Raw genomic sequence first — 27,083 nt, 5'->3', positions numbered from 1 at the left:
AGTTGTCTGATGTAAGACGATTGAAGTATGTTGTTGTATGCTATTATTTCTTGTGTCGGAGTGTCACACTGCTTTCAGGCGAAACATGTTTTCCTTCTACATCAGAGTAGTACATGGTATCAATGAAAACAACTAACTCCAGTCAAGGGATTTGCATTTATTTATTATAAGACACATCTTGTTAATTCCATTCATTGTTTTCTTTATGCAATTTTTGAAGAAAATTATATTTTATTGGTCATTAACTGAATATCGGGAAATATTCACGCCCTTCAAGTCCTTGTGCGGTAGAACGTACCGAGCTTGCGAAGTCCGCTTTGTGTAAAGACCGAGGGCACGATATTTCCCCCAGTTAATAGATATAACCTTTTTATTTAATTTTTTTCAAGTAAAATATACTTGGGTATTTTTACATTCAGATGATAAAAGTAGTCAGATAGACATCATGTTATTTGATGGTATACATTGTATTTGGTACTTCAGACGTTCTGGGGGTTTATTTAAGGGTTTGTTTTACAAATTTACTGTCTCAAAATTTTTCTTATGAATCAGTAGTACTAGCAGATCTGCCATAATGATAAATCCTTAATATTATATTCTAGGTTGCCAATAAACAATGTGTAGTTGACGAGTTGTGAAGATTTTTGTCACATGATGTTGAAGACAAGATGGCCGCTGATCCGACAGCAGTGTATAAATCAGCTGTGCAGAACATCATCACTGGCAAACTCCAGGATATTCCGGAAATCCCACGGCAAACTGTAAAAGTATATGTCTGTTCGAATTACTCAGGTGAGAGATAAACAATACAGATATACTCAGTCCTTAACTTAAATGTTTTATGAATCATTGTTCTGATGATCTGGAAATGGAAGACCCACATCTTCATGTTACTTATTTGATCACGTTTTTATTTTCCATATAGACCAATCCTATATTATTTTTTTTTACAATGCGCAGTGCGAGTGATTTCCCCTTGAATATAGGGGCGCCGGTTGGTTGGTTGAATTTTGTTTAACGTCCCTCTCGAGAATATTTCATTCAAATGGAGACGTCACCACTGCCGGTGAATAAATGTATGTATGTATATATATATATATATATATATATATATATATATATATATATATATATCTCATGAATATGAAACTCCTTTCTTCCTCCTCGCTTGTGTGTAGTAAATAGTCTTTAACATAAATCAGTACTTTTCAGTATTATTTGTTATCAATATTTTCGACGACCATTGAAATGCAAAAGATTTATATGCTTAAAATTATAGGTACACACCAAATTTAAAGAAATTCACTTTGAATTATAATTATTTCATGGTTGTAGATGGGAAAACTTTTAAAATACCGAAGTTGAGTTTACATCATTTATCCATCTGAGCCACGTTAAATATCAAGTAAAAGATTACATTGAAATGGGAATCTATTCAAAAGTTCCCAAACCTAAACATTGCCTATTCTAACGACCCCCCCCCCCCCCTTTTTTTTCATTAATGTGAACCAAAAAAAAAATAAAAAAAAAATCTTGCAAATATTAGAATTTGGTATCTTCATACTTACTGCCAATTAACTATTAAAGTATCCTTTAAAATGTTAATTTCGCTATATCTAAAATTTGAAAATTGTCCGTCATATAAATAAGGGGAAAGAAGAGGGAGGTGGGGGGGGGTGTTAAACCAAAAGCGCATCAGTTGCTAAAGAACTGAACGTGTTAATTATATCTAATCAGTATCTTTGGTGTAAATTTTCTGGTCAAAATACTATATACTTTTTCTGACTTAGAGAATATGTCGATACATGTACAGTGTATGGCAACCCTCTATCTGAATTGTAATAACTCAGATATACACAGCAAAAATTCTATAATAATTTCATCGTCTCATCGTGTTTCCAGTGATCTGTTTTAGGTTTTTTCCTACAGGAAAATGTAAAATTATCAGTATTTTTACAAAATACGCATTTTAATGTAGTCCACCCTCCTGTGACGTCATAAGATTTCGCAAATTCAATGATTTACTAAGATTTATGCATGACAGACACATAAAATTTTGTTGGAGTCTTTTTTTCAATGATTATTGTAAAAAAAAAAAATCTTGTTAAACATGAAATATTTCAAAAGTCTAAGTTAATTTAAATAATCAAATATATGTTTCAAAATATTGAATCCAAGGGCAATAACCCTATTTTCCTTAAATTATTTATCAAATCCATTATGCTGTAGATTTCCTTTATTTTACACAAGCATTTTGTATAGTTTTTAAAGAAACAGTTTCATGAAATTGTTATGAATATTACTATATCGTTTTAACCAGTTTTTGTGAAACTTTGATAATGCTGTTTAAGAAAAATTGCAATTTTCTGACGTTGATAACAGGTATATGTGTACTAATTGATAAAAAAAAATCCATTAATACCGCAACATACAGGTACATAATTTATCCTTTTCATTTGTTACTACGATATAATATTTAAAGAATCAACAATCAAATATAAGATTGAACCTAAAATTCTAGAGGGGTGGAATTACCTTAAAATAGCGTTCTCAATAACATTGAATGAACTAATCTTTGAATTATAGGACGTGTAATAACACCTGTTGAAACCCAGAGTAATAAAGGATTTAAATACCGAAGCGTGACAATGCACTGCATGTTGTATGCATGTTTATGTGAAGCGATGAGCACGCCCCCACCTTCCGATGTAAGGGGAGTAACTGCAAAAATGAAGGTCATTACAATATGAAAACATATCTATAGTTAATCATGAAGAAATTTTAGATAAATAATGAAGTGGATAACGTGTAAAAATGTAAAATGTGTGATATTTGGACAATTTTGGATGCAAAAATAAATTAATTAATTAAAAAAATAAATCAATAAAAAATAAAAACCAAAAAATTCTGTGACAACTTGTCATATAAATTTTATAGCAAAAAATAAGGACTAGTTTTGCCTGTCTGCACCTAACCTGTTATTGCAGCAGCTACAGGATTTGATCAATAATCGAGAGAGATATGACAGACTATCAGTCCCTGTTAATTATGCTATCCTCTTTGTAATTGATTCAGAATTAGTTCACTGATCCTTTTTCCTCGATAAACCATTAATTAATATAGAAGAATTCTCGGTTACTATGGTAATGGGATTTTAGGCATTTTCTTAATTGTTTATCTATTAATTCGGATTCCAGTATATTTTAGCTCTGATCGATAATGGTCACTGGTTGACAGGTTTTTTTCTCTTAATTTTGGATGGAAAATATACAATTATTACATCTATTATTAAAAGCAATAGGCGTTGCGACCAATCTGGTGTGCTATCACCCGAGGCCGAAAGAGTGGGGCAATGTCAAACCAAATTTATCATAGACCCTAGAGGAAAATAAAGTGAACTTTAACCATCTGATAATGGAAATATTAATTGTTTTATTTTATACCAACTAGTTTATCTCCTCATATTGAGAATACGATATCAATAGTCACATATTTTGGTCAATAGTCACAAAATCTTGGTCAATAGTTGATGGTAAAATTCAAACTCAGGGAAGCGTACAAATTTTAAAGGTGTTTATCGCGGGCGGTAGAACACATTGAGCTGTTCCAGGCACCTCAGGAAAATACTCTGGGCCATCAGACATGAAATAACTGCATAAAATACTATGTCTCAAGTTAGATATATGGGAGTATCATGTGGCGATTTAGAAATGAAATACAACTTCATATGCTGGCAGGATTGTTTTCTTCTTCTTCTTTTTTTGTTTTTGTTTTGGTAAGATTTTTGCAAAATCGTGATACCAAAATTTCTACAGAAGTTTTGCAAATTCATACAAATTTTTAAAAGCTTCTGAAAAAGCTAACTTTTCTCATAGTGGTTAGGGTACTTGCAAGAAGGAGGTTGCAGATTCAATCCCCGGCGGCCGCATCAATCCAAATACGTTAACGTTCAAAATAGGTAGTGACCATTCTGTCGATAAGTACCCGGCCCTGCATTAGAGGTGAGAGTCACGGGTCTTAAAGACCGAGGTCCCGTATAACAGTATATTAGAACGTTAATACGATTAAATCTCTTCACTAAATCGGCGCCATGCATACTGGTCAAAATTTGTAGTTATTTTAGTGTACTGTACTTTACCTACAGCTTGTGTCGTCCCTATATGACTGAATAAATAGGACGAAAAACAATATACATTGTAGAAACTGAAATTTTTAAAAGGAAAATGTAAAACATTGTTTCTATCTATAAATATGGAGAAATAAAATACCAATATGGAAAAAAGTGCGTTTTCATCACATTTATCAGCTTTAACAAAATCCCTAAAATTCACCATATTGACGAAAATAAAAGTAAAGTAAAAGTAAAGAATCTCGGTCGGGTTTGTTGCATTTTCTCCCTTCCTGTTACGGTACATTTGGTGACCTGGCCAGGATCCTGGAACTGACAGGTGAAAATTTTGTCAGGGGATGATTTTGAAGTGTGAAGTCAGTTAACGAGGGAGGAATGTGGTGGTCAGACGGATTTGATCGCCGCAGATAGCTCAGTTGGTAGAGGGGGGCCTGACTGGAGATTCGGTTGCTGCGGGTCCGTAGCATTTTCTCCCGTCCTGTTATGGCAAGACGCGGGAAAAATCATGTTTATGACGTCAGGTTTGATGCCAAAGAGATTCAGTTTAATATCATTAGTAATACATGTATGTTGTTCCCTACTTCTCGGATACTTTAATGTGGAATAATTCCCATGTTGTTGTTGGCGGAAACTAGTCGTGTATCTTGTGATCTGTAAAGTGAATGCACATGCAATCAAATAACACAAACATGTTAAAAGCAATAAGCTGTGCGAGACTGAAAAAAATAATATAGTCTTCCGGTAACTTTTTAATGTGCCCCAAAGCCATTATATTAGATAATAGCACTGATAAATTTTTCAATGTAGTATACGTGTTGTATCCTGATCATGAATACCACAGATACGCATGTTGGATTGTAGATTTTAAAGTTGAAAGGACTGCTCTCCTAAAAGACACTTTCCCCACGCTTCAGCACCACTGTCTGAAGTATGGCATAGACCTACACTGGGTAGATGTTCATCATGGCTGTCAAATCGACCACGCCAAAGACACACACAGCTTCCAACGCCATCTGGCGACAATGGAAGAATGTCACAGGAAGTCATCGGGTCCATTCTTCATTGTATGTATGATACCTTAGCCTGAGTGGAGAGAGAGAGAGAGAGAGAGAGAGAGAGAGAGAGAGAGAGCAATGATGTCACGATGTCTAAAATTTTCAAATTTCCAGGACCTGATTCCACACTTTCACTTATCTCGCATCAGTTTACAGATTCATCTCTCTATACACTACTATACACAAAGCGCTTGGTAACTGACTTAATAAGCTATTAGGAGCGACTTTTACAATGACAAAATAGATTTGATTAACTTTAATCTTCCATGGATATAATTATGCACAAAAATGTAAATATCATATGGAATTTAAAAGTTTATCATATAAGATTTCGTGTTACAAGATCGCTGCAAAAGATACAGTCTTGTGAATAAGACATTTTACTGACAGATGTACTGTATAAAAGAAAATTGTTTACTGTTCATCAAAGGAAACTGGATTCAATATTCCTTCTTAAATGTCGTTAATGACGCAGTGTTTGTTTAATATTGTCGCAACTGGGAATAGTGTTCTTCATGAAGTATATGTATTACGACTATGCAAGCATTGATATGGTACTATAAATTATTGATAGGTTTAGATATCGACAAGGAGGTGACGACTTTCAAGTCACTTATACTACATAAAATACTATGGAGAGCGAGTCAATGTGGCTTATCGGTGTCAAAATATTATGAAAGTTTTGGTCCTCTTTGAAAACAATAACATTATAAAGATAATATTTGGTTTTCACTATTAAGATATGTTTTCGTAAATGTAACTTCGTATCAAATTCTTTTAAGTTGACTATGTTGTCATGTTGGTATTAGATGTAGGGAAAAACAGTGATCAATCTCACAACTCCTATAAGCAATACAAAATAAATAGTTGGGCAAACACGGACCCCTGGACACACCAAAGGTGCCTAGGAGGAGTATTATTACAACTGTATTTTATACGAACTTGGTATTATTTCCACTTTTGGTAATCGTACTTATACTCCAACTGCCCTTTCAAAAGATGAAATTCTTCAAAACCATGCTTTAGTTTTAGATACATTTAATATCCCAGTCAATGGGTCGAATGCATAATTTATGAGTTACCGTACCTATACTGGGTTCCTAAACTACTTTAGAACCATTACAAACAAGATACATTGCTGGATTCAGTAAGTGCTCAACCAAGCCCCTATCTTTGCTCCTCACGAAAATATCAACAGCTGTGAAGGAGAAACTTCAAACTTACTGTGCGACTACATATGCCAGAAGAAGTGTAAATCAATTGTTGATTCTAAAATATTCTAAAGAGCTTTTAGTAAAGTTGAAATCACAAAACTTTTCTCAAATTAACAACATCAAAACGTATGACTTTTCAACACTTTACACGACCATTCCTCACAATTAATTAAAGACTAGACTTTTTGACATCATAGACAGTAGCTTCTTCAACAAAAATGGAGAACGGAAATATCCATATCTAGTGATCAGTCATCCAAAAAATTACTTTGTTAAACACCACTCTGATTCCACGCACAAGTACTCTGAAGTTGAAATTTCCTCATTGACATTATCTTCGTGGTCTTTGGTGATCAGGTCTTCCAACAATCTGTTGGAAATCCCATGGGCACGAATTGTGCTCCTTTGTTAGCTGACCCATTTTAATACTAATATGAAGCAGCAGAATTTATTCAAAAACTTGTACGTGAGAAGAAAAAATCTCTTGCTGTGGCCTTCAATTCGACATTTAGATATATCGACGTTTTATGTATTAACAATAATAACTTTCATTCATATGTCGATTCGATATATTCCTTTGAACTCGATATAAAAGACATAACACAGTCGTCCACTTCTGTTTCATACTTAGATATTTTATTGAAAATACATATTAACGGCAAACTCACAACTCAAGTTTATGACAAACGGGGTGATTTCAGTTTCTCCATCGTCAACTTCCCATATTTATGTAGCAATATTCTATTATCACCTGCATATAGTGTTTATATCTGTCAACTTATTCGATACGCAAAAGCTTGTTCTGTGTATGGTCAGTTTTTAAATCAAGGCAAACTACTGACAAACAAATTGATAGTACAGGGGTTTCAACAGTCTCAATTAAAGTCAGCATTACGCAAATTATGTGGTCGCTATAACGATCTAGCTTGTCAATACAACATATCATTGGGTCAAATGTTGTCTGACGTGTTTCATACCGATTGTTAAACTATTCTTGGCACACTGATTTTGACTATGGATAATTCCGTTTACTTGATCAAGATATAGGGCTCAGGGAGAGTGTGACCGGTTGACAGGGGATGTTTAGTCGTCCTAGACACCTGATCCCACCTCTGGTGTGTCCAGGAGTCCGTGTTTGTCCAACTATCTATTTTCTATTACTCATAGGAGTTTTGAGATTGATCGCTGTTCGTTATCTTCACCTTTCATTACTTCGTTTCAGTCTCGGTCGACACTGGTTTTCTCGGGTTGATATGTTCAATGTTTCCTTCACTCGCATGCAATACTTATATATACCGTAATATTTCTCTTTTGTCATATACAGCACAAATTTTGTAATGAAAAGCACAAATATGATATCAGGTAATATCAGTTTCTATTTATAGTGCCTCTTGGGATCTAGATATGGGGAATGTCCTCTGCCAAGTTTTCTAGATGAAGCTGAATTTACACATATCAGAAATGAAGCATTTGAAGGTGGCAAAGGTAAATATCGTGCTTTTTTCTCAGACCGATTAAAGACATAAAGTAAATATCTAACGCATATATATATATTTATATATATATATATATATATATATATATATATATATATATATATATATACATAATGTTTGAAATGTAGTGAATATTCTTTATGAATAAGAGAGATAATGCTTACAGATATCCGTGTGTTAGATGAATGGTACATAAAGGATGAATATTCTGTACCAGCTTTGTACAAATTGAAGCCTCTCCAAGATGTCTACAAAATCATACAATTTAGGTAATGTACATCTATGATATATGTAATGAACACACCACTAGTGACGCTTTCGCTAGAGAATCACCACGTACATGTATATTTGTCTGCTAAGGAAATGTCCAGTCTTATATACACGTATGATAACTGTTTCATTCAAGACAGGAAAGGATTGGAGCGCAGGTTATTCAGTTTGGACAAACTTTTATTCTATAGATGTGTCTATCCAGTATGCAGACGTGATATTAAATTTGGTTTTTCCAAAGTTGTGTTCTATGTTTCCTTTGTTCTCAAAAATAGTATTTTAACAAAATTTGAGTAGAATTAAGATACTGCGTCACTTGTGATGGTATATATATATATTGAAAATCAGAATGCCACATTCCATAAAAACAATCATTTACTGTTATCGCGTTCTCCATGTCTACATGGTTCATCAGGCAGTTCAAATATATAAAAATTGTTTAGCAACGTCTTTGTTATGACGTCAATTAAAGACCCATTTTTAAGTTAACACCCCAGATTGTAAGCTGCCTGTCAATCAAACATTTAACAATATATCTCAGGTGGAGTGACATCTGCAGACCCTGTTGTCTGGAGCTACCCCAGAGAGGTGTTTTGATAACAATAACAGCCATTATCTACATGGATTCTTTAGATCTAGAGGAATCCCAGTATACCTGAGTTTTGATAGCATTGATCTGTCCACAACTGCTATTTTCTTTGTAATTCAGTTGTTTTTAAAAAGACCCCTGAACAATGCAATTTCAATATAATTGTAATGTTTCCCCTCTATATACATGTACATATATCATAAATTACACAATCAGAAATCAAACAATTATTTGCACAATAATTTCTAAAACTTGTAATTTATGGAAATAATTCAAGTCATCAATTTATGATACCTCTATATTTATATTTATAACAGAAATTATTCATTGAGACAATGACTGAGAGAGAGAGAGAGAGAGAGAGGGGGGGGGGTGCGTGTAGAATGTTTGTCAGCTACCCTTAGGAATACAACCATTATTCAAACACTATGACCACAGAAACTCTGCAGAGGTCCCTGAGACAGGTCCTGCGTATATAAAACTATAGAAAAGCACGGACAGGTAGATTTCTACTATGTTCTGTCTCTGCGTATTTCTTTGAGTGTCATGGGATATAGCAATTAACAACTTGGTAGACCTTTCCACTCCAGGTAAATAAAAACTGTTTAGATTTAAGCTCCGCCTACATTTTCGCTGACCGTATGATCATGAGATGGGTCTTTAAACGAGTCTTTTATGACATCATAATAACGTTAAGCGGTAGCGCTTGGTAATTGTCTATAATTCCCACATATTTTGTAAAAATATTATGCTAAATTTTTATTTGAATTTCTCGCTTCGCGTTGTATTAAATAGAACCGCATTCTCATTGGTTCCCACTCTTTTGTGGAAACAATAGGAACGACCCTAACTTTTTGATAGTCACTGGTGTCAAGGGTTAGTGCGAAGTAAAGAATCAATAACCCTTGACTTGTGAAGATGGTATAACCCTAACAGACAAAGGAGCTAGCTAAACAATATTAGATTTGTTGGAAAAGTCTTTTGAAATGCTTACCTTACTCAGGACACACGTTTTAACGCCTTCCACATATTGTCAAAGTAAACTTCTAGTAGATATACTTTATGCAGCATGCTGGTTTCATTAACATGCACTAAAGCTACATGATGTGTAAATTGACCTTCGGTATACGACTGTCAAAGATAGAAATATAAATTCGTATACTTGGCTTTCATGAATTGTTAACCACAGGGAACACCAGCAGAACGTTGACGAGTGGTCCGCTACTTATGCTTGCCTCTTGGACATCATTCAGTATGGCGCCAAAATAGCCCATGACGAAGGAAATATCAATCAGGTCCACCTCCAGAAACAAGAACGTTTCTTCACCTCAGGTAGAATTAATAACACTGATTTGTTTGTAAAGAGTGAAATACATCAAGATTTTTGTAACCCAATTACAGGAAATGAGAAGTATGTAAACAAACTTTTACGTCAAATTCTAGTATTCGATAAATATTCATAAAAAGGCCAAATCTCGTTTTCTTTTGATCATTGAAATTTTGCTTAATGAGTCCGTCGAGAATCAACATTCTCAATGTTATCTTATTAAGAAATCTAATGTTATTTGGTAATTATTTTTTGCTATCTTATCAAATATATTGCCGTAGAAAAGAATTACTTTGTAATATAATCTTGCGATTTGACAGAGAGACGATTTAGCCTATATATATAGTGCACAAGTGATGCAAGAAATCTCAGTCTTCTATGTTTCACATAAAGAAATTTATATGTACATGTAATTTAGCGAGAGCAACTGTCTTAAAATTAGCCAAGCGACTTTTTTTTTTAAATCTAGCTTTTGAACAAGAAGTTACACAGGCTTTGAAACTTGGTTGCAAAGAAGGAGTATTCATTTTCAGAAATATAGAAGGTGAGATACATGATTTTGATCTGATAATGGAAAAATACCTTTAAATTCGATTTATAGCTATTGTATGAACTAATCATGTCAAATCATATCTTTGATTACCTCTGTGTTTGCACTAAACAACTCAAAGATGTAATTAAAGTATTTGCATTCACTTTTTACCAAAGGTTTGACGTTGACCAATGTAAAAGATGTTCAGATTTCTTTCACTGATGTTGGTGTGACCGGAATTCTCGATAAGGACAAACAAGAGAGATTGAGCAATTTGAAATGTGAGGTGGATTCAAAGATTTCAGGATCAAATAAATTCACATTCAGTATACCATATGATACCAATGGTATATCAAAAGACAATTCTGAACACCTTACATATCTTGAAAACATGACAGCAGCAGTGGCAATGAGGTTAAGAGATTTATTTCTTGAACATGAAAAACAAAAACTCCATTTTCCATCAACGAAGAAAGGTGAACTTTGTCTCGAAACACTGATACATTTGCACCATTGTAAAGACTTAATGAAGGTCTATCATGGAGGTGGATTGGAATTTTTATTATCCAAGATACATTTACTGCTTATGAATGGGGCAAAACATGACCATCACCTTATTATCTTGAAAGGGGATCCTGGATCAGGAAAGTCGCACTTCCTTTCCAAGGTGTGTTTTCGTGCCAGAGAGTTATTTGGAAAAGACATGATACTCATACCACGATTCATAGGAATAACCCCGAAGTCGAAGGATAAGCAGCAAATTTTGAGGGACATTTGTGTTCAGCTAAATTTTGTTCTACAGCAGAACATTTGTCTCGAGGAATATGACGGCTCTCATTTAACAAACTACTTTTACGGTCTCGCCAATCGTATTTCTAAAGGTCAACGTCATCTTGTGATTGTGTTAGATGGGGTAGATAATTTGGAGATCCCGGTCAATGGAGAGAATCAAAATATGATCGACTGGTTTTCAGTTAAACTACCTCCTAAGGTTCATCTTATCATTTCATACAAACCAGGGAAAAAACAGTTCTTCCAGAAACTCGAAGTCAAAACAAATAATGTTCTGGATAGTATGGTAATATTCCCGGGATGGACAAATGATCGAATAAGCGACGCATTGACCTTTACTCTATCCAAGCATAAAAGAGTTATGGCCAAAAATAAAGAAAAACTCTTCATCAAACATCTTCTCAAAGCTTCAGCTTTTGTTATTCATAATGCTCTTGTGCTGTTAAAAGACTGGCATGTGAATCACAATTCTATAAACAATCACTTTCCTATTTCAAATGAGGAATTTGTACATAGACACTTAGATCAGATGGAGTTCAAATTCGGCACGGTAGTTGTAGAGGCAATCTGTCGTTATATCACGTTATCAAACTTTGGTTTAAGTGAAACAGAACTCTTGGATATTTTATCTTGCAACAACGACGTGACATTATCCATTTTAAGATTGAGTAATTCTGAGGTCTTCCGATTTCCTTGGTTCGTTTGGATTTACTTCAAAACTGAAATAGGTATGTATTAGAGTAGCATTGTCTCGAATCAAATCTGTTTTATGCATCAAGAAGAATGGTCATACAGTTTTGAGTTCCTTTATAGGTTTACTGCTGTCTGAACGTTTCGTACAGAGAAAGGTTGTATTGTGCTGGTCTCACGACTTTATAGAAGATATCATTCGAAGGAGGTATATGGCAAATGTGGATATCATCTGTAACATCCACTCGGATCTGACGGAGCTATTTTTGGAGACTTGGATAGAAGGGAAGCAGGTGCTTCTACAAGAGAATACAGTGATTGAAGATCTACAAAGATTTGTGTGTCACCAGCCTCTTCTATATAGCGAGACGAAGTATAATACTAGGAGGATAAGCGAACTTTGGATACACCTACTTCAGTTAGGTAAACATTTCCTTTCCTTTTATGCATGTCATTATCATAACTAGTCCTAATCAATTAATTGTCGGTTTTCATTTACAATGTATTTAATATAAAACGCCTTCGAATCACACTATTCTAACCTTACAAGTCACAGAAGTCTTTTGAGATTTAATTATCAACTCTTGCTTAAGCTTGCCTGACATCGTGCGACGTCTATGTGAATGGTAATTTCAAATCCATGTAAATACACATGCTCTGTTGAGTATGGAAATTCAAAATACTTAGTTATGATTCATGTATGATGGCAACTGCCAAATAATAATAACATGTAATTCGAGACAAAGTATCCAGTAGAAAATCTGTGAACTTCTTTTTCACAAAGAAAATGGTAAAATGCTTGTGGTCACTTCGTGAGAGTTCCAAGGTTCCGGCCAAGGTAGCAACACGCCTGTGTTGATATAATATGTAGCTCAGTTCCTTTTCTAGTCGCTCAATAGTAACAGATTTTTAAGATAAGACCTATAAAACCCAGGACTGCTACATGTATTTAGCCCCAAATGTATATTATAGTTGAAAAAAAATTGTAGCACTTCAACTACAGATATTAAAGATCCGAGTGGACACAAACCTGAAATCAATCAATCGATCAATCAATTAACGACGGATTGTCAGGATGATGAAATTAATGTTAAAAAATGTGGAATTCAAGCAGCGATGATTTTTCATTGTTCGAGGAATTAAAATTATCTTCCGAGCAGTATTTTTAGTGAAACTGGACAACAGCATCAGCACTAATTCACGTTTTATCATTTTTCATTTGCAGGTGACGCAAGGCGACTGAAATGCCATGCCCTGTGTAACTTCGAGTATTTGCTCTCGATGATAGATTCTTCCTCAATAAACATCGTTCTTCAGAACTTCCGATTAACCTTGTCTAGATTAGTGGATGCTGAAATCTTTCTGATTTACAACTGCTTGCTGAAATCATCGCCTGTCCTTATGAGACAGCCGACACAGTTAGCCAACGAGCTGATTGGATATTTGAGAGATATCAAAGGTAATCATTAGCATTCACTTATATATTCGTAAAGGGTGAATCATAGGACATGGTAGATGTACCATTAAAACAAGGTGGTATATGTATAAAGATGTTAGAATATTCCGACAACTCGTATACGTACATACATGTATATCTCAGTATAAACAATGTCCTATACCAAATCAAAGAATTAAAAAAAATGCACTTACCGTTTTGAATATATCATCGAAGATTTAAATTTCAATACCTCAAATAAAAAATGATTTTTGAAATTTGGAGAATTTTACACTGGGATTTGTTATAACGCGAAAAAAAGGCAAGTGTTACGTTTCTGCTGAATTTGTAATCCGCAGACTACTACCCATCGTTTACGGAATCTCTCGTGACCCAGAGCATGCAATGGTGTGACACTTACAATGAACCCTTGTTCATTCCCATGACGTCATGGCTTCCTAACCCTCATCTGCCCTTGGTGGCTTCAATGGATGGTCTAGATGGAGCAAACCTCATCGCACCACTACAAAATAACCAACACATTTTATGTTTGTTCGGTCTTCTAGACATTGCCATGTATCACGTGCCTTCCAAAAAGCTGTTGAAATTGTTCTCTGGTAAATATATTTACAATACAAAAGTAACTGAACGAAGTTGTTCTATCGTAAATAATTTAAGAATTCTTTTTTCAACTCAGTTTCAAACCCATAAAAAATGTATCCGTTTTCTGAGACTACATGTATCTACCGTGTTTTATCAGGACATAGGAGTACTATTCGGTGCTTGATATTGTCAACTACTGAGCAGTTTTGTATCAGTGGTTCAGAAGATGGTACAGTGCGATTTTGGAAATTTACCGAAGGACTATGTACAAGCGTCATAAGGTAAATAGTTCATAACTTAAACTCCCTCATTAACTAATCAAATCAATACAATCTATTTTTAAAATAAAAATATTTTTTTAATTCTTTATTTTCACCACAGAGAACATTTAGGTGCTGTTCTTTGCTTGGCTATAACTCCAAACGATGACATCATACTTAGTGGATCGGATGATACGACCATTGTGTTGTCATCAGTGTTGACAGGGAAACGAACGGATGTTCTCAAAGGCCACACAAAAGCAGTAGTCGCCTTAAAGCTCAACAGCAATGTTGACCTGTTAGCCTCAGGTACTATGCAGAATTGTATATTAAACGCAAGATATCTTTGAAGTCGAACATTTTTTTCTTGAAAGAAAATCCATCAAAGGATGCATCTAGACATGTTTTTCTCATATTTAAATTTTATTCATGTCAAACAAATAAAAAAAAAACCACAAGCACTCGAGTATGTTTAATATGATATTAGAGTACTTTGTTAAGCTTCTCGGGACACAAAGATTATTGTGTGGTGCATGAAAGAAAAGATTCCATTGCTGACGGTAGATGACATCCACTCTCCAATATCATGTATAGACCTGACATCTGATAATACATTTCTTTTAGCAGGTATGCTATCTATACCAACCCCTCTCTCTCTCACAATAAAAAAAATTAATTTCATTTTTGAAAATACATAGGGGTACAACTTGACCCTTCGTGCCTGCAAGCGCGTTAAGTAGCGCTTCATGAAAGATTTGTTCATGAAAAGTATTTCTAAAAATGAAATTTTACATTCTACTTTCCTTTCTGTCGGAATTCCCAGATGTGCTATATCTATCAAGCTTCATACACACATTGTTCACATCTGTATCACATTCATGAGGAAATGGCTATCATTAGAATTAGTAAAGAAATGGAAAGCAAAAATATATCATGGTAAAATGAATGAATACATGTAGTTAAAGATATACACACCATTAAAGTAGTACCTTTTCAAGTACAGAAAACAAATATTTTGGATAATATTTCATAGTTATTGTAATTCATTTTGCTTTACCACAGGGTGTGAAGACAGTGGGCTAAATGTAGTGTCATTTACAACCGGTTCTTGGATCCACCAACTGAAAGGTCACAAAGGATGGGTAATCATTGTTTGTCCATTTTACACATCTCTCAAATTAGAAATTACTTCTCACCTTGAGAAATAAACAGTATTGTAATTCCTGCATTTTTGTTAACTTCAGTTAGGAATCGTAAAGTTACATAAAATAATGAAAACAGAAATTAGACAAGAGCTCGTCAACAGAGTTTCACCAAAAAATCATTGTCATACCCCCCCCCCCCCAATTTAGGCATGAACATTGTTTTATTTAACTAAATTCAACATAGGAGGACGCACTTTTTAGAATACCTGATGGGTGGGCTTGGTTGATTGTATATTGCTGAACGTCCCGCTTGAATATTTTTCACTCAAAAGAAGACGTCACCATTGTCGGCGAAGGGCTGTAAAATTTAGGCCTATGCTCGACGCTTATGGCCTTTAAGCAGGGAGGGATCTTTATCACGCCACACACAGCTCCAATACATCGAATATTGTGTATGTATACATAATAAATATCAGTGAGGGAATGGGAAGAAAACTAGAAATGAACTTCAAATACACCTATCTAGCAGCAGCATTAAATTCATCCTCCATACATCAAAAGTAATCGCACTGAAACGGCGATTTGCAACTTATGCTACGGTCATTCAAAAATGGTGGCGATTGTAAATTGTTTTAATTTTTGCTTTTATTAGATTCGCGCGTTTTGGAATTGAACAAGTCCCCGATTGAACTAGTTGTGTGAGGTGGTCTGCATTTGAAGCGTTTTAACAAACTACCGTGGTTTTTCCATATTGACGCATCAGAAATGTTGTCGTGTTACATGGCCGTAATTTTTGTCTATTTACGAATGATGCAGGTAATTTATAAGTTTTATTTACAAAAACAAAGGATTCTATTTTCCAATATTTCTATTTTTACCGTACTTAATTTAAAATGATTATCACCTGGGACACGTCATTTCAGGTTTCGCTCGGTACAACGGTCACACCATTATTAATTAGATTGTTCATTATCTTCACATTTTTCATTATTAAGCCACTTTTACAAGTTCAAATTTAAAACATTGAGAAAAAGTTATACTCATCATCGATAAAAGTTACAGCCGTCACATCAATGTTTTCGAGACGTCAATGTGGAAAAAAATAAACGGCAGTTTGTCGAAATCGCAAGCTTCAAAATTGCTTTGAATATCACACGGATCTCAATGACTTGTTAAGGAGAAATTATACATCGTCGTAATGGCCGACTTCCTTTTTAAACTTAAATGAAAATATAGATATTAGCAATACCTGTACATGTACATTCCTTCTAAAGTTAATTGCTTAGCTGGGTAGCTCAGTCGTTTAACGTGTCGACTGCTGATCTGTAGTTAGTTCGTTCCAGTCTAGCAGGGATTTTACTATTTTTTCCAGGCTAATTTCTACTAAAACTGTATTTGAATTAAAAAAAAAAAGTGAATAAGGTAAATTTGAAACTTTTCAATTTTAAAATCTCCCATTTTAGATCCATATCAGATTTATCTAGTGTGTTATTCTTTCTTGACAGAACAATTGTTAGATCTAGCGAAATGAAGAATAAAACAATCCCCATTTTCAGACGCTACCATAAAATGGATAACCGTAATGTACGCCCTTCCCTCTTGAGAGTAAGAGCGAGGGCAGTGGTAACACGTGTAAGAGAAGTTTAGTGAAAATAAGCAATGGAATATAACGTACTCTTTCACGAACATTTTCGTCGTCCTAGCCCTGGACGCAGACAACTTGATTGCAGACTGTGACATTCGCATACTTTGTAAAGACCTCCGGTGACTAAGATGAAGAGTTAAGATAAATCATGTGTGGGGTGGTGTTTGGCTTTGAAATTAAAATCGGACAAGAGAATGCCACAACATACTTCACATCAAGGTTTTTTGTAGGTCACCTGCGTCACTTAAGTGACCTTTTGCTATCGGATTGTGTCTGTCGTGGTGCAGATGTGTGTCGTGCGTAAAGGATCAATTCAGACTGACAAAAGAAAAAACAAACATAAGGCCGGATGTGGCTTTAGTCTTTACAAAAAATTCATTCATATTCGTTCTAATCTATATGAAAAGTGAAGATAACGAACAGTGATAAATCTCTTACATTTTATATAAGCAATATAAAATAGAGAGTTGGGCAAACACGGACCTCTGGATATACCAGAGGTGGGATCAGGTGCCTAGGAGGAGTAAGCATCTCCTGTCGACCGGTCACACCCGCCGTGGATCCTATAGATTGATCAGATAAATGGATTTATTCGTAGTCAAAATCAGTGTGCCAAGAACGGCCTAACAATCGGTATGAAACACGTCAGTCAGCATTTGGCCCAATGAAATGTTGTATTGGCAAACTAGATCGTTATAACCATCACAGCATAAGTTGCGTTTCTTGGTTAGCAAACAGCAATTTTGCTTGGCATGTTTTTAAAAGTGGCACATGTACTCGAGTCGAGTAACATGCATATGTAGACTGATTATTGCCTGATACTTGAGATATTATAGTTCCACTTGATTGCGTTTTTGTACAAGGAATTTAAATTTTGCTTTCACTTAAACGTTTTTTATATGAAAAATGAACATTCATTTTAACATTATCATTATCAGAAAAAATACACATTGTTTATACAAAATGTAAAAGATAAGAGTTGTGAAGACAAATTAACTCAAGGTTATATTTTAAGATTAAAGGTCAGATATGATGACGTCATATGTCGAATGTATCATTTTTTCCAAATAAAATTTTCTAAACAGTCCAAAATATCCGAAATCCTTGGTTGAAATTTCTTTTTATATCAATTTTTGTATCATTTTGCTCATTAATTTCTTCTTCAAAATTTGAATAATACATTTCCTTTTAAAGATATTGCTGTTGAAAAAACCATGCAAGCTATATCGTACATCGTACACGAATATATCAATTACAATACATTTTGTCGAGATTTTTAGTAACAAATGGGTCAGCTTTATAAAAAGTACTATTATGTTTGTAAAATCTCTATAGATAATTTGACATAGGGCACATTCTTATTACGAAAGTTTAATTTCAAATTCTTCTAATTGGGGTCTGATACCCCATATTTGAAACTAAGTGGAGAAAAAAATTATAGGATAAATTTATTTTATACCATGCATAGTAAGATTTTTCGTTCCTTAGAACAAATTATTAAAGTTTCAAAAAATTTAATTTGAGGGGCAAAAAATTTACGTATCTGTTTGGTACTACCTTCAATATAATAGATAACGGAAAATGAGTTCCTACAACCTTTAGAGGGAATATCAGCATATACGCGTGTATTACACATCGACATCAGATTCTGAACATACCACTACTGATTTTCCCTACATATAAATAGAGTTGCATAGTGCTGATCATTGTCACATTACACTGACCAGTTCATACAATATGAGTTCACAAGCCATTAAGGGGAAATCAGCATAGACACCTGATTTTGAACACTGTACTGATTTCCCTTATCTATGAATAATGTTGCATATTACTGATTAATGTCACATAATACTGAATAGCTCAAAGCAAACTATTGAAAAGCAAAACGATGACGAAGATTTGATCATCTGATCAATCCAGCGAATTTCATGCGTCACATAGACTTTTAATGCAGATGAACCTAATGTACATCTATGCGAAACCTTAATCTAAAAGGAAAATTTTAGTTCCTCTTATATGAAGATAGCTCCAAAAGTGAATACATCTACAATGGCGTTTATTTATACAACCTGTTAAGTAATCATTCTGCTGACGAGAACACACTAATTAATTGTCTTTCATTTTGTAATAACCAACGTCACGCGCACTATTTTTACTAGACTAAGTGAAATCCTTATTCCTTTGCCGCCAGCAATGTACTTATCAACACAATGTCTTTTTCATTGATTGCTTGTCTGTTAAAGGTAAGATCCTTGGTTCTGGCTGATAATTGCCACCATGTGTTTGCTGGATGCCAAGACAACATGGTTTATCTCTACAACTTCAGGACTACAGAGCTCATAAATGTCTTCCAGGGACACAGTTCCGCTGTCACTGATGTTAGAATTTCTAAAGACCAGTCTATGGTTTTTTCATCATCAGAGGTACAAGTAGCAAAAGAGCAATTTCCTAGAACATAACATCTAATAGAATAGCTCATAACAATTACTTTGACTTCAGATACATTTTTATGGGTAAGTGCGTATAATTAACTGCTTTTCCTAAACCAAATTTCTCAATGCAAGGTTTATGGGTTCTTTGTGATTTTGATTTGGGGTGAATTATTATAGACGTTAAATGGTATGGTAAAATGAACCTATTCTACATAAACTGTCGTTAAGCTTATCCTGTTCTTAAACCAACTTTAGGCATATACATGAACTGTACATATATTACGAGCGTTGCCCAACACGTTCGTGGATAAATACATCTAACGAACTATTCTGAAGAGGAAATACTGAATTTTTGTTTGATGAAAACTTCAGCAAGTCTTATAACTATAGTTATAATGTTTTATTTTAATTGTAAGCATGGTACATGTACCTTTATTGGCGCAAAGATAGGGTTCATGGTTCAGTGCATAGTTTCAAAAATTTCCTTTCATCTAGTCATCTGAACCAAAGGCTCAAGTGAACTTTCCTAATCAAAAGTTGCCCGTTGTCTGCCGGTGGCGCTGTCGTCTTTAGCGTCGTTGGCGTTGTAAACTTTTCACAATTTCATCTTCTCCAAAACCATTGGACTAATTTCAACCAAACTTGGCACAGAGTATCCTTGGCTGACGGAAATTCAAATTTTTAAATGAGAGTTTATCTCATCCAAGGGGAGATAATCAAGAAAATGCAACAATAAAATGGGTTCGTTTAAAGATCTTTAGAAGCACTGGGCCAAAAAAGATTAAACTTATGTGTAGAAGCTCCCTGACGTTATGAAAATTCAAGTCTGTCCAAATCCTGACCCCTAGGGCGTAGGGAGGGACTGCAATATGGAATTAAAGTTTTTCATGGGAATGTATAGGGAAAATCTTAAGATTCTTCTCAAGAACAGCAGGGTCATGATTAGTCAAATCAACATGCAAACATGTTCAGGTAGTGCAGATCCAAGTTTGTTCAATGATAGCCACCGGGGTAGATACATGTAACAAAGTCTTATATGGGAATATATTACAGTGAAAAACTTTAAAAAAAAATATTGTTCTCAAGTACAACGGGGTGATGAATATTCATATTAATATGCAAGCATCGTTAGGAAGTGCAAATTCAAATTTGTTCAATTTGTAGCCTCCGGGGGTAGGGTAGGGCCACATTTGAGGATAAAAGTTTTACATGGGTAAAAGTTCTTTAACGATGTTATTCTATGAACCGTTGGGCTATGAATAGTCATGTTGATAGGCAAGCACCCTTGGTAGATACCGATTCTGGTTTCTTCAAATTATGGCCCTGGAGGGTAATGTGGGACCACACTAGAGGATCAGATTTTTACACAGCAATATAAGGAAAATAATTTTAATAGTTTCTTTTCAAAACCAGCAGAGATATGGTTAGTCATATTAATATACAAGCAACCTCAAATACTGCAGATTCAAGTCCCTTTAAATTATGACGGGGGTTGGGGGGTGTCGGATGGGACTTCAATAAGTACTGAAAAGTTACAATACATAACAATATATAAGAGAAAATATTATTTTCAAGAGCAGCACGACCAGGATTGGTCATATTAATGTACAGGCATATTCAGGTAGTGCATACGTCATCAATTCAATGTCCATGGGGTATAGTTTGGGCCACATTACGGATTCATTGTTATATACGGGAATGCATGGGGGAATTATCAGACAAGTTACTAGTAGTTCCAGAACAACAAGAAGTAGCGATGGTGGCATTTTATATTTACCAAAAGTTCGAACTGAATATCATAAACGGTCTTTTAAGGTATCCTCCACAATTTTATGGAATCAGTTGCCCGAGTCTTTCAGAAGCTGTGGTTCTATTACATCTTTTAAATCAGCATATTTGCAGCATTATCACTCAAATAAGTGATATATAGATATGTATATGTTTATTTTCCCCAGTGATATCGTGTGTATATATTTTATATTATGTTATCTATTTTTCTATTCTCTCATTTATCTGTCTTTGAATATGTTTTATACAGGACCACAATATAAAATAGTCATTTGAACTAATTGTGCTAACCTGTCTAAATAAAGAATTTATTATTATAATTGTGAAAATCTTCTCCCAAGAACGGGGCGATGAGTCAATCTCAGGAAGCAGAGATCCATGATTGTTTGAACCTCAAAATTTTACACGGGAATATGTAAAGACATAAAACATTCCTTTTTTTACATGAGAATATCTATAGGAAAGTCTGAAAAATTGTTTTCAAGAGTCGCCAGGCCACACTAAATCATAGTAATATGCAAACATTCCTAAGGTGTGTGGACTCAAGGTTTTTTTTTTATTTAATTTTTTTTTAAATTAAGGACCCTGGACTTAAGAGTGGGACTAGAATTGAGGATCAAATGCTATATAGTATATGAATATAGATAACAGCTAGATCATGTTAGTAATATTGTTATAGATGCATTCCCAATGGCCATGTTATTTGGATTCTAATTCGATTCATTCTGCGGGGCTGGGCTGGGGTTAAGATATGGAGGCAAAAATTTTCATAGGAATAAAGAGGATAAAAGAGCTTTTAGAAATCTTCTGATGAAGACCAACAGGGCCAATATGACCCAGGTGAGCATTGTTGCCCACGAGTCTCTCGTTATATTTGAATAGTCATTATCTTGTATACTGGCAAATACAGATAAGAAATAATAAATTCATTTGAATTGTTGGCGGAGCATGCTACTCTAACTTCGAGTCGGTGATTGATGTTTACGCAATATAAAAAAAGTCTTACATAAATGACAATGCTAAATAACGTAAAAAAAAAAAAAAAAAAAAAAGGCCATGGAATATCGAACATTTCTTAATTTTTGAAAGAATTTGTTAATGAATGTGGAAATTGCTTATAATAGTTCATGATACTTCACAATACCTTTACTAACACTTTTAGTCGTTTTTAACAATTAATGCAGCAATCATAAGATACATGTACAATACAGTGTATATAGAACCAGTCGGACGAATGTCTGACTTGAGTATTCCACATTTATTCTTGCTCCGTCCAATGGATCGAGATCTTGAATGAACACAAAAATAAACCATACTAAATAAAATATTTTATTTACTTTGATTTGAATGTCCTTGATAAAAAATATCTTCCAATATTGGTTTAAACTTTATCAATCTTCCAACTGAAATGGGAATTCGTAACATCAAAAATATAACTTTAGTTGCTTTGTGCTACAAAAACAGATAATTTGTCAAAAAGTAGGAAAAATTTCAATTCGATTTAAAATGTATGTTGACTAAAGACAGCTACACTGGGTTTTTTTTTAAGAGCAAATCTTTGTCCACACACTTTATGACAACTCTCGTACATTAATAATAAAATCTTTTTTATCATTGCAGGGTAAAATCAATTTATGGAGCTTTCTACCCAAAACGACAAATAATGTGAAAAGCGATAGACACACATGTATTGTGACGTGTATAGCCATCACAAGTGACGGTAAAATCGCTATGTCAGGTAAGTCGTTTCATTCTCTGTACTGTTGTGATCGTTTTAGTATTTGATACTTCATGACAATTAGAAGTATGCATCAGTAGATCGAGAAACTTTGTGTGTCACTTAAAATATTTTAGTAGCTAGCGTGTGAAGTGTGAACTATTGTGCAAAACGAAGTAATTTCTTAATTTAGATCAAGTTTCGTATATATTATATAGGATTGAATTAAAAACAAAAAGCAAACAAAATAAAAGATACCAATCTTTAGCATCTTATACAGATGCATGTGTATTAAATACATGTATTGCTTCGATAATTTCAAAGGGGCCACTGATGGGGAGATCAAACTTTGGAATCTTGAATTCAGCAACTATGCAGAAAGTTTTCTGGGACATTATGGTGCCATTACTTGTATAGAACCTTCTGTAAACTCTGCCTTTACTGTGACGGCTGCTGAAGACAAGACAATCAAAGTCTGGAGCATGACTCTGGCGTCGGTTATCACAAACTATGAGGTAAGACTCGCGATGTCCGTCATCATTTGATATATTATTATCATCGGGCGAGTATATGTTACATGTATGTTGCAGACTTCAGTGTATGATTTGGGGTAGGAAATTCAACTTTGAAAAAATAATATCTAATGTTGCACAGTCTGTACAATTGCTTGTTGCAATTCACAAACAATCTGTTTAGTGGTAGTTTCAGGACCCAGACAAATTCCCAGTACAAAACAACAGGCATTTAAATGATTTTACTGAATTAATTTCTGCATATCTTGTAAAATATACAAAATTTCGGGATGACTTTGGTAGTAAATTCAAACACAAGCGACATAATTGCCTGTGTTAATCGAAGGTTTTTATAAGGAATAGATCTATAGAGCTCTCTGGTCTGTCCCAATATTTCCCACGAGAGCTACGGATCTGCAGCTAACGTCCTAGCCACTGGGCTACAGCAACTGGATTCAGTCAATATATTCTGAATTGTGATTACTGGTCACAAGAAAATATAGACCTGGATATAACCAATTTCTTAACACCTTTCAAATAGAAACATGAGAACTTCGTCAGACAGATGAAGATCCTGGAGGATGATGTTCGAGTATTATCATACGACATATTGGGTCACTTCCATCTGTGGCGAGCGGACGATGGAACAACGTTAATATCTATTGACAGACAGGCGTTTACATTTATACTATCCACAGACTGTCAGTTACTCGTCACTGCAAGGGGAGATAACTGGTATGATAAAGTCATTTCAATGTATACACATTCCCTAGATTGCGTAAAGTTTGACTAACATGTACAACGGTAGTCTGTTTATTTAGAGTTTAAGAATATTTGACAGATATGGATAAGTATTTTTTTCATATGAAAGATATCTTTAATCGTTTTCAGTGCACGAGTTTGGAAAACAGATTCCGGGACGTTGGTAACTGGAATCAGCCACACTGAAAAGATCACGTGCCTCTGTTGCGACACAAAAGACCGGTTTTTAGTGTCAGGGTCTGAGGATAAGTCCTGCAAGGTCTGGGACCTGACGACCGGAAAACTCACCCAGGTATGTGTATTCCACCAGAGACGGAGACTATTTCAGTCATATACAACACCAAAAATTGAGAATTTCCCGCTCTCGTGAAATCCGGTTTAACAGCACATATGTAATCAAGTGTAAATGGGCATACGAAAAGTGTCACATTCCAATAATATTAGCGATGGTAGAACTGTCTTACATTTTGTGTAGACCTATATGAATGGAAGATTATGAATATGCTTCCACACATTATGTATTTCAGGTTTTGGTGGAACATAGCAGCAGTGTTGTTAAGGTAGTCATTAACAATGATGGAGGCAATGTTGTTTCGGGAGCAAGCGATGGAAGTCTCATGGTGTGGGATGTGTCTAGCGGGGAGTGCCTCCATAAATTTAACACTCACACCATGTGCATCACTACACTTGATTTTCTTTCCAACGAACAGTTTGTGATATCATGTACGAATCTCTAAAATTACTTAAAAGATATTTTGACTAATACTTGTAGACAATAGGAAAAGACGTTGTAAATTTTGTAAAGCACAACTAAATATCCACACAAAGAATCTCAATCATTCTTAACGTGCTAGTCTTCACAGGATTTAAACAAAATGTTTTACAAAATTAAAATCCCTTATGAATCATCAAAACAACGTTTTAGTTATTAAAATTGCTTCTCGTACACAGCATCAAAAGATGGCACCATTAGGTTATGGGACGTAGTTTTGGGTCTTCACGTGACAATGATTGACATGCATTACCCTGTGCTGAACTGTCTGATGTCGGAGGACTGTTGCAAAATTGTTGTTCAATTGGAGAACAGTAAACACGTTCCTCTTCTGTGTCTTCATAATTGCCCTGAACCAGCGAATCTGTCAACTTCTCGACTTCACTATACCAACATAAATGAAGGTGATTCTCGTTTTAATGTCACATATAAAACCCATAGGGTTGAACTATCGATAAGGAGGGTGAATGTACGTAATCTGTGATTTTGATACATTTATATAATGAATTTGATACTTATTACAACCATAACCATTTATAGGGTTGTTAATGTTCACATACGTTTACTTTTGGTACTGTAATTTGTTAAGTCCTTTGATGACATACACAGAACTTACTTTCTATGTACATCTGAAATAGACATGCTCGATTCAACAATGCACAAAGACGACAATTTTGAAATGAATTTGGTATAAACAACTAGAATGTTTCTTTCCTGTACAGACATAAGTCCCATACTACCAATAGTTCCGAAGATTTCGTCATGCGATCGGTATTCCATCGTATATCCCGTTCCAAAGAAACTGGATTCACGTGATTCAACAGCCTCACCTTTACCGCAAATAGTTAAGGTAATGGTCGTAGAAATAGTCTTATGATCAATGTTCATCTTACTATGTAAATTAACTAGTACAGTCGCTGCAAGGATTTGAAAATGTGTATACATGAAAATAAAAATCTCATACTGTGGCCTTCAGTTCAACATTAAAATAGATCGACGACATTTTATCTATTAAAAATAATCATTTTCATTCATACGTCGATTCGATATACATGTACCCCAGTGAACTCGAAATAAAAGACACCACAGAGTCGCCCACTTCTGCTTCATACTTAGATATTTTATTGAAAGTAGACATTAACGGCAAACTGACAACTCAACTGTATGACAAACGGGATGATTTCAGCTTCTCCATCGCTAACTTTTTTTCCCCATGTTTATGTAGCAATATTCCATTAACACCTGCAAATGGTGTTTATTTATCTCAACTGATTCGATATGCAAGAGCTTTTTCTGCATATTATCACTTTTTTAAATCGAGACAGGCTACTGACAAACAAGTTGATTTACAGGGGTCTGTCTCGTTTAATCAACATTTCGAAAGCTCTATGTTCGTTTTAACGATCTAGTTTGCCAATACAACCTTACATTGGGTCAATGTTGTTGTCTGGCGTGTTTGATACCGACTGTTAAAACGTTCTTGGCACAATGATTCTGACTACATATTACTCTATTTACCTGTGACCGGTCGACAGGGGATGCTTATTTCTCCTAGGCACCTGATGCCATCTCTGGTATATCCAGGAGTCCGTGTTTGCTCAACTTTCTATTTTGTATTCCTTTTAGAGGTTATGAAAAGCCTTTTCATGTACTATTATAAGTTTAATGTGACTTTGATCTAATTCGTATACATCTATACTTGAAGAAAATGATGATTCTTTTATTTAAGTTGTCACCAATCAGAGCACCCAGGAAGGCTGCAACTCAGAAGATAAAACGACCTAACCTAAGATTCAACATGACAAAAGGAAAAGGACATGGAAATGCTGAATCTCAATCTTCAGTGTTTTGTGGTATCATCTAATTATAAAGCAGACGTGATGCAACCAGAAGAGCACTATTGAATTCATACACAGTA

At 34.7% G+C, this 27,083-nt stretch overlaps 1 protein-coding gene across 1 annotated transcript; it reads left to right on the top strand.

Annotated features, from left to right (window-relative positions):
* Nucleotides 1–516: 516 nt before the first annotated feature.
* Nucleotides 517–27,077, top strand: LOC125672249 (protein qui-1-like). The gene is made up of 23 exons (XM_056161966.1): nt 517–792; nt 4,991–5,193; nt 7,784–7,883; nt 8,061–8,163; nt 9,943–10,085; nt 10,550–10,624; nt 10,789–12,132; nt 12,218–12,517; nt 13,320–13,553; nt 13,889–14,146; nt 14,290–14,413; nt 14,514–14,701; nt 14,894–15,019; nt 15,455–15,534; nt 19,426–19,605; nt 23,023–23,140; nt 23,444–23,634; nt 24,173–24,366; nt 24,523–24,685; nt 24,921–25,116; nt 25,345–25,569; nt 25,888–26,015; nt 26,895–27,077. The coding sequence occupies exons 1-23, from the start codon at nt 669–671 to the stop codon at nt 27,027–27,029; spliced, it is 4,932 nt and encodes a 1,643-aa protein (XP_056017941.1). The 5' UTR covers nt 517–668; the 3' UTR covers nt 27,030–27,077.
* The last annotated feature ends 6 nt before the right edge of the window (nt 27,078–27,083 follow it).

Source organism: Ostrea edulis, chromosome 4, assembly GCF_947568905.1.
Source record: "Ostrea edulis chromosome 4, xbOstEdul1.1, whole genome shotgun sequence".
Taxonomy (NCBI): domain Eukaryota; kingdom Metazoa; phylum Mollusca; class Bivalvia; order Ostreida; family Ostreidae; genus Ostrea; species Ostrea edulis.
The sequence above is the reverse complement of the archived record's forward strand: the minus strand, read 5'-3'. Positions and strand labels throughout refer to the sequence as shown.

Bases quoted from the DNA above. Each gene is read 5' to 3' on its own strand.
- LOC125672249 (XM_056161966.1), top strand. From the start codon at position 669: ATGGCCGCTGATCCGACAGCAGTGTATAAATCAGCTGTGCAGAACATC. The intron at 5,194-7,783 runs GTATGTATGATA...TTCTATTTATAG, and splicing joins CATCGGGTCCATTCTTCATT to TGCCTCTTGGGATCTAGATA. The intron at 12,133-12,217 runs GTATGTATTAGA...GTTCCTTTATAG, and splicing joins TTACTTCAAAACTGAAATAG to GTTTACTGCTGTCTGAACGT.